General features: G+C 46.3%; 1 protein-coding gene across 1 annotated transcript; it reads right to left on the bottom strand.

Moving 5' to 3' along the window:
• Window positions 1-5413: 5413 nt before the first annotated feature.
• OR10G3 (olfactory receptor family 10 subfamily G member 3) lies at window positions 5414-6355 on the bottom strand. The gene has a single exon (XM_002717892.4). The coding sequence runs from the start codon at window positions 6353-6355 to the stop codon at window positions 5414-5416; it is 942 nt and encodes a 313-aa protein (XP_002717938.4).
• Window positions 6356-8826: the final 2471 nt, after the last annotated feature.

The following is an 8826-nucleotide window of genomic DNA, read 5'->3' as shown; positions in this document are numbered from 1 at the left end:
GCTGGCGCGGCAGGTGGAGGATTAGCCTAGTGAGCCATGGCGCTGGCCAATTTTATCAAGATTTTTGCTTTGCTATTACTATTGAGATTGAAGTGTAGATTTTAAAAAAAGATTTATTTATTTATTTTAAGGTCAGACTTAGAGAGAGAGAGAGAGAGAGAGAGAGAGAGACCTTCCATCCTCTGGTTTACTCCCCAAAGGCCTGCAAGGGCCATTCCAAAGCCAGGGACCAGGAGCTTCTTCTGGGTCTCCTATATGAGTGTTAGGGGCCAAAATACTTGGACCATTTACAGGGAGCTGGATCGGAAGTGGAGCAGTTGGAACATGAACCAGCTCCCATGTGGGATGCTGGTGTCACATCAGCAGCTGTACCTGCTGCACCACAATGCTGGCCCCTGAACTGTAGACTTTTTGATTTAGTTCTGTCTTTATCAGGTTTACTACCAATGTCATTCATGCTAGTTAAACTAATTAAGACATTCTCTAGAGTGGCTTAAATAGTGTTGGAGGTTTGAATTTGTTTTTGAAGGATTGATTTTTGATAACTTTCCCAAATTTTTCTTGGTAACTGGTCTATTCAGATTTTTTCGTATTCCTGGGATTATTTTTTAAAAGATTTTATTTATTATTTATTTGAGAGGTAGAGTTACAGACAGAGAGAGGGAGAGAGAGAGAAAGGTCTTCCATCCACTGGTTCACTCCCCAAATGGCTGCAATGGCTGGAGCTGGGCCAATCCAAAGCCAGGAGCCAGGAGCTTCTTCCAGGTCCCCCACACAGGGGCCCATGGACTTGGGCCATCTTCTACTGCTTTTCCAGGCCATAGCAGAGAGCTGGATCAGAAGAGGAACAGCCAGGACTAGAACCAGCACCCATATGGGATACTGGAGCTGCAGGCTGAGGATTAACTTATTGTGCCACAGCACCGGCTCCTGACTTGATGGATTTATTTCTATATTTAATTTTGGAAAACTACATATAGTAATAACATTTACCAGCCTAACCATTTTTAGGTATAGAGTTCAGTGGTGCTAAGTATACTTACATTGTTGTATAATGAATCTCCAGAACTCCTTTTCATCTTGCAAAATTGAAACTCTACATCCATCAAATAACAGCTCCCTACTTATTACTTCCCCAAACCAAGGGCAATCACCACTTGACCTTCTGTCTCTATGAATTTGATTTCTCTAGGTACCTCATATAACTGGAATTGTACAGTGTCTGTCCTTTCATGATTAGTGTATTTCACTTAGCATGATGTCTTCAGGATTCATCCATGTTGTAGCATGTGTCAGAGTTTCATGTTTAAGACTGAATAATGAATGCTCATTGCACACATGTGCCACACTGTGTTTATACTTTTATCTGTCTATGGACACTTTGTTGTTCCTACCTTTTGGGTAATGTCAATAATGCTAACCCTGTTTTCAATTCTTTTTAGTATATATGCATGAATGGTCTTGATAAAGCACATTGTAATTCTATTTTAAATCCCCCCTCCCCAAATGGCCGCAATGGCTGGAGATGTACTGATCCGATAACAGGAGTCAGGACCTTCTTTTGGGTCTCCCACGTAGGTGCAGGGGCCCAAGCACTTGGGCCATCTTCCACTGCTTTTCCAGGAGTATTATCAGGGAGTGAGATTGGAAGTGGAGAAGCTGGGACATGAACCAGTGCCCTCATGGGATGCCGGTACCACAGGTGGAAGTCTCACCTACCACACCACAGTGCTGGCCTTGCCTTATTTTTTTTCCATGGTGGCTGTATCAGTCTACAATGTTGCCCAAGAGTCCCATTTTCTCTGCATCCTTGCCAAAACTTATTTTCTGGCTTTCTTTTTCTTTTTTTCTATTTGCTATACTTGATTTATTTTCTTTTTCTTTTTTTAACTTTTATTTAATAAATATAAATTTCCAAAGTATAACTTTTGGATTATAGTGGCTTCCCCCCCCCATAACCACCCTCCCACCCACAACAATCCCATCTCCCACTCCCTCTCCCATCCCATTCTTCATCAAGATTTATTTTCAATTGTCTTTATATACAGAAGATCAACTTAGTATATACTAAGTAAAGATTTCAACAGTTTGCACCCACACAGAACACAAAATATAAAGTACTGTTTGAGTACTAGTTATACCATTAATTCACATAGTATAACACATTAAGAACAGAGATCCTACATGGGGAGTAAGTGCACAGTGATTCCTGTTGTTGATTTAACAATTGATACTCTTATTTATGACGTCAGTAATCACCTGAGACTCTTGTCATGAGCTGCCAAGGCTATGGAAGCCTCTTGAGTTCATCAACTCCAATCTTACTTAGATAAGGCCATAGTCAAAGTGGAAGTTCTCTCCTCCCTTCAGAGAAAGGTACCTCCTTCTTTGATGGCCCGTTCTTTCCGCTGGGATCTCATTCACAGAGATCTTTCATTTAGGTTTTTTTTTTTTTTTTTTTTTTTTTTTTTTTTTTTTGCCACAGTGTGCTGTTTAGGACATCTGCCATTCTATGAGTCTGCTGTGTATCTTGTTTCCCATGTTGGATCGTTCTCTTCTTTTTAATTCCATCAGTTATTATTAGCAGACACTAGTCTTGTTTATGTGATCCCTTTGACACTTAATCCTATCATTATGATCAATTATGAACTTAAACTGATCACTTGGACTAGTGAGATGGCATTGGTACATGCCACTTTTTTTTTTTAAGAATTATTTTATTTATTTGAAAGAGTTACTCAGAGAAGGAGAGGCAGAGAGAGAGAGAGAGAGAGAGAGATCTTCCATTCCATTGGTTCATTCCCCAAATGACTGCAACAGCCAGAGCTGAGCTGAAGCCAGGAGCTTCTTCCAGGTCTTCTATGTTGGTGCAGGAGCCCAAGGACTTGGGCCATCTTATACTGTTTTCCCAGGCCATAGCAGAGAGCTGGATCAGAAGTGGAGCAGCCGGGACTTGAACCAGCTCCCATATGGGATGCCAGCACTTCAGGCCAGGACGTTAACCTGCTGCACCACAGCACCAGCCCCGTTGCTATCTTGATGGGATTGAATTGGAATCCCCTGGCACGTTTCTAACTCTACCTTTAGGGATAAGTCCAAGTGAACATGTGCCGAATTGTAGATCTCCTCCCTCTCTTACTCCCACTTTTATATTTAACAGGGATCACTTTTCAGTTAAATTTAAACCAGGCTTTCTTTCTTTCTTGTTCTTTCCTGCATTTCCTCCCTCCCTCCCTCCCTTCCTTCTCCACCCTCCCCCACTCTCTCCCTTCCCTCCCTCTCTTCCTGCCATCTTTGAGAAACAGAGCTCCTGAGCTCCCACCCACTCATTCATTCCTGATTCTCATAATGCCTGAAGCGAGGCTGGGGTCAAAGTTGGGAATCAGGAACTTAATCCAGGTCTCCCACGTGGGCAATAGGAGGCCAGTCACTTGAACATCACTGCTGCCTCGTAGGGTCTGCATTAGTAGGAAATTGGAACCGGAACTGGGAATCAAACTCAAGTACTCTGACCTGGGACATGATCTTTCTATCCACTAAGCTAACTTCCCTCTCCCTCACTGGAGCATTTTGTTTGTTTATATTTATTTATTTATTATTTTTTTGACGGACAGAGTGGACAGTGAGAGCGAGAGAGACAGAGAGAAAGGTCTTCCTTTACCATTGGTTCACCCTCCAATGGCTGCTGCAGCTGGCGCACTACACTGATCTGAAGCCAGGAGCCAGGTGCTTCTCCTGGTCTCCCATGCAGGTGCAGGACCCAAGGACTTGGGCCATCCTCCACTGCACTCCTGGGCCAGAGCAGAGAGCTGGACTGGAAGAGGGGCAACCGGGACAGAATTTGGCACCTCGACCGGACTAGAACCCAGTGTGCCGGTGCCGTAGGCGGAGGATTAGCCTATTGAGTCGCGGTGCTGGCCATTTGTTTATTTTTAATGAATTTACTTATTCATTTGAAAGGCAGAGTTACAGAGAGAGAGGGAGAGACAGAGATTGAGAGAGAGAGAGAGAGAGAGAGAGAGAGATATCTTTCGTCTGTTGGTTCACTTCCCAGATGGCTGCAATGGCCAGGGCTAGGGCAGGACAAAGCTAGGAGTCAGGAGCCAAGAGCTTCTTCCAGGTCTCCCATGTGGGTGTCAGGGGCCCAAGGACTTGGACTATCTTCCACTGCTTTTTACAGATCATTAGAAGAGTGCTGGGGGGCCGGCACTATGGCAGTGGGTTAAAGCCCTGGCCTGAAGCGCCAACATCCCATATGGGCGCCAGTTCTAGTCCCGGCTGCTCCTCTTCTGATCTGCTCTCTGCTGTGGCCTGGGAAAGCAGTAGAAGATGGCCCAAGACCTTGGGCCCCTGCACCTTGCATGGGAGACCTGGGAAGAAGCTCCTGGCTCCTGGCTTCGGATTGGTGCAGCTCCGGCCTTTGTAACCATCTGGGGGATGAACCAGGGGATGGGAGACCCCTCTCTTTTTCTCTACCTCTCTCTGTAACTCTTTCAAATAAATAAAAAAAAAAGAAAAAGAAAAAGAAAAAAAGAAGAGCTTTGGATTAGAAGAGGTGCAGCCGGGAAAGGAACTAGCAGCCATATGGGATGCTGGTGTTACAGGCGGCAGCTTTACTCGCTATGCCACAATGCCAGTCCCTGTTTGTTTATTTTCAAAAGATTCATTTACTTGAAAAACAGAGTGACAGTGAAAGCGAGAGTGAGAGCCAGAGTGAGAGAGATAGCTTTGATTCACAGGTTAACTTCCCAAATGCCTACAACAGCTGGGTCAGTGCCAGGCAGAAGCAAGGCACCTGGAGCTCAGTTTGGGTCTCCCACTTGGGTACAGGAATCCAAGCACTTGGGCGATCATTATTTCCCAGGCTCATTAGCACGAAGCTGGATTGTAAGTGGAGGAACTGTGACTCAGAAGCACACTGCTGTATGGGCTGCAGGTGTCCCAGACGGTGGATGAACTTGCTGTGCCATAATGCCAGCCCTATGGATCTTTTTAATGTTATTTTATTATTTGCTAAGACAACAGCATTGAACAGAACTGAAGAATATTCCTCAATCAAAAGAAGTATGGTTTATCTCATGAGGGCTTGGCCAATGAGTACTTAGAGACTGGAAAGCCCATTGGATGCTTCTGCTGTGCCAGTCCTCTGGCTGTCTAAGTGGCCATCTTTTGCTATCTCTGGTGGGGCTTTTCTCTCTCTCTCTCTCCCTCTCTCTCTCCTCTTGTAGCATCTGAGAGCTGTGCATCTGCAGGAGGTGGTAAAGAACTGCTAGAAAGTGGTATTTTACCTTAATTGTGTTTGATCTTGCCTTGGTATGGTGTGGCTACCTAAAAGAGAAAAGAGTCCCGCTGAAATTTAAATATGACAATGAATTTTCAGTGTGGTGGTTTCTCTAGGGGGAGACAGACACGTTCAAAGCTCACTCTTTGCCCTCGAGCCCCCTATCATTCTCCTCAGGGCCAGCTTCACCTCCTGGTTCCGCAGAGTGTAGATGAGGGGGTTGAGGAAAGGCGTGATGGCTGTGGGAAACAGAGCAGCTGCCTCACTCAGGGGGCTGCTGGTTTCAGGCCTCAGGTAGATGAAGGCACAGGGCATGTAGTACACAGTGACCACGGTGACGTGGGCTCCACAAGTGGAAAAGGCCCGGCGCCGCCCATCAGCTGTCCGAATCCTCAGGATGGCCCGACTGATCTGGACGTAGGAGAGGAGGATCAAGGAGAAGCAGCTGGCCACCACCACTCCAATGTCCACAAAGGTCACCAGCTCGTTGACCGAGGTGTCAGCACAGGCCAGCCTCAGAACTGCAGGGATATCACAGAAGAAGTAATCTACTTGATTGGCCCCACAGTAGGGCAGGCGAAAGGTTAGTATAGCCTGGAGAGCCCCATGGATGGAGCCGGCCACCCAAGCTCCAGCCACGAGCAAGGCACTCAGCTTAGCAGTCATGAGTACAGGGTAGTGCAGGGGCCGACATATGGCCAGGTACCTGTCGTAAGCCATCAAGGTGTAGAGGAAGCACTGGGTGCTGCCCAGGAAGTGGTAGAAATAAAGCTGAGCGATACAGCCACCGAATGGGATGGGTTTGATGCCCGAGGTGAAGTTCATCGTGAGGCGAGGGACGATGATGGAAGAGATGCTCATGTCGATGATGGAGAGGACACCAAGGAAGATGTACATGGGGCGGGCATGGAGCTGCGGGTCTGCCCAGACAGTGACTAGGATAAGCAGGTTCCCCAACTGAGTCAGCACGTAGATTAGCAAAAACAACACAAAAAGGAATGTCCTGAGCCCGGGTGGATAGGGAATGCCTATGAGGATGAATTCAGCTAGCAGTGAGCTGTTAGCTTCTTCCATCTTCCAGAAAGATCTGACGTAGGGAATGGATAACATAAGTGTTAGCATACGGAAAGAAGGCAGTGAGGGAGAACCAGCGAAGGAGACTGTAGAAATACAGGCAGTGCAGAGAAACCTTTCTCTAACATGGAGAGGTGACATTTAGGGAGGAACTTTTTTTTTTTTTTTTTTACAGGCAGAGTTAGACAGTGAGAGAGAGAGAGAGAGAGAGAGAGATAAAGGTCTTCCTTTGCGTTGGTTCACCCCCCAAATGACCGCTACAGCCAGAGCTGCACCGATCTGAAGCCAGGAGCCAGGTGCTTCCTCCTGATCTCCCATGCAGGTGCAGGGCCCAAGCACTTGGGCCATGGGAGGAACTATGTTCTATGGCAGAGGTTTTGTAAATAGAATCTTATTGGGATACAGCTCCCTCATTGACGAACGTATTGTATCTAGCTACTTTGCTGCTACAATACGAGAGATGAGCAGCTGCATTTGGTCTGTGAAGACAAGTTTTACCTAGGTGTCTACACCCAGAGCACCTTTTCCAATGGTCTCTGGGAAATGATCATTGACTTATTAGAACAGGCCATAGTTTCCTGGAAAGATGACATATGTTTGAGAAACAAACATAAGCATTTGTTTCATTAAATGTTCTGCCAGTTGACTCTTCCAAAGGCTAGGGCTCATTATCTCTGCCAGGTTGTAAACTTATGTAGAGTGAGGAAAATGCAGAAAGCAAAGAGATAACCCTTTGTAGAGAGAATGAAATAGAATTTTTTTTTTTTTGACAGGCAGAGTGGACAGTGAGAGAGAGAGACAAAGAGAAAGGTCTTCCTTTGCCGTTGGTTTACCCTCCAATGGCCGCCACGGCCGGTGCACTGCGGCCGGCACACCACGCTGATCCGAAGGCAGGAGCCAGGTGCTCCTCCTGGTCTCCCATGGGGTGCAGGGCCCAAGCACTTGGGCCAACCTCCACTGCACTCCCTGGACACAGCAGAGAGCTGGCCTGGAAGAGGGGCAACCGGGATGAGAACCCGGTGTTTCGGCGCCGCTAGGTGGAGGATTAGCCTATTGAGCCGCGGTGCCGGCCGAAATAGAATTTTGATTCAATGGCCAGTGTGTGACAATGCTTGATGCTGTACAGAAGATATCTCCAGGTTCTTTACAACTTGGTTCTTTTTAATTTTTATTTTAAAAATTTATTTATTTATTTGAAAGGCAGAGATACAGAGAGAGGAGAAAGAGATCCATCTTCTATCTGCTGGTTCAGTCCCCAAATGGCTGCAATGGCTCGGGCTGGGCCAGGCCAAAGCCAGGAGCCAGGAGCTTCTTCCGGGTCTCCCTGCACCGCCATGGCCCGAATACTTGGGCCATCTTCTGATGCTTTCTCAGGCCATTGGCAGGGAGCTGGGTCAGAAGTGGAGCAGCCGGGACTCACCTGGCACTCATATGGAATGCTGGCACGGTAGGTCATAGAAGGTTAAGCCTTCACCTGCAGATCCTGTGTGAATCTCACAACCCCCCTGATTTTTACTTCCTCACTGGGGATGTGAGGATGGGAAATAAAACTGGGGACCCAATTCTGTAAATAGTGAGCAATAATGGGTAGTTATCCTCAATGATGTTTACATTACACATTTACATTACACAATTTTAAGCCTACTGTATCCGTGCTCTGTCAAAGCTTAGCTCTCACTGTTTAACCATCTTTGTTATGGAACTTAGAAGAAGAAAGCAGTAAATCCTCCCACACAATGACATTTTATCCTCTTCCAAGTGAATGAAAAGTGGACATGAGCTTTTCAGATTTCGGCATTTTAATCACAGGAAAGCAATGAGTGTTGAACTTTAAAATGGTGGGCACAATTTTCTTCCGATGCCAGAGCCACAGATAGTGGCCTCCTCCCCCTCCCCAAGTTCAGGAAGTGCAGCGGTCTCAGGACCCCACAGCAATTCCTGGAGGAATTCCTGACTGCCCCGCAGTTGTCCTGGGCTGAAGGAGCTCAGGGGGCTGCTCCGCTGGGTTGTTGTGGAACAAAATAGTTGCCTGGGGTCCCCAAGGTCTGCTGTTTAACTCATCAAATTTAGAAACCTGATTTAGTCAGGTGTCCCTGAGGGAATCAGGCTCTGAGAGATCAATTCACAGGATCCTAATACCTGAGAGAATGACTTATGAACCTAACAACCCATTCATTCATTTGCAGTGGGAGCTCCCACTCCCATGAATGGTGTGTGCTGAATGCTGCTTGATAATATCAAGGTCCCTGGAAACCAAATTAGGAATAAGACGGGTATTTCTGAATTTTGAATCATAGCAAAGGGAGTTTGATGGAGAGCACTTAATTCAGTTTGTGATAGGTCCCAACGAGCTACACCTGGTAAATCACAGGCATTTTTGTCTAAGGGAATACCTCACTTTTCTCTTTAGTTACAATAGCTTTTCCTTTTGGCAAAAAGTTTTATTCTATTTTCTTCCTGAGTCTGTCTGT

This window comes from Oryctolagus cuniculus, chromosome 12 (genome assembly GCF_051225735.1).
Source record: "Oryctolagus cuniculus isolate XC-2025 breed Fujian yellow rabbit chromosome 12, ASM5122573v1, whole genome shotgun sequence".
In the NCBI taxonomy this organism is placed as follows: Eukaryota; Metazoa; Chordata; class Mammalia; order Lagomorpha; family Leporidae; genus Oryctolagus; species Oryctolagus cuniculus.
The sequence above is the reverse complement of the archived record's forward strand: the minus strand, read 5'-3'. Positions and strand labels throughout refer to the sequence as shown.

Excerpts from the sequence above, each read along its gene's own strand:
- OR10G3 (XM_002717892.4), bottom strand. The coding sequence starts at position 6,355 with ATGGAAGAAGCTAACAGCTCACTGCTAGCTGAATTCATCCTCATAGGC.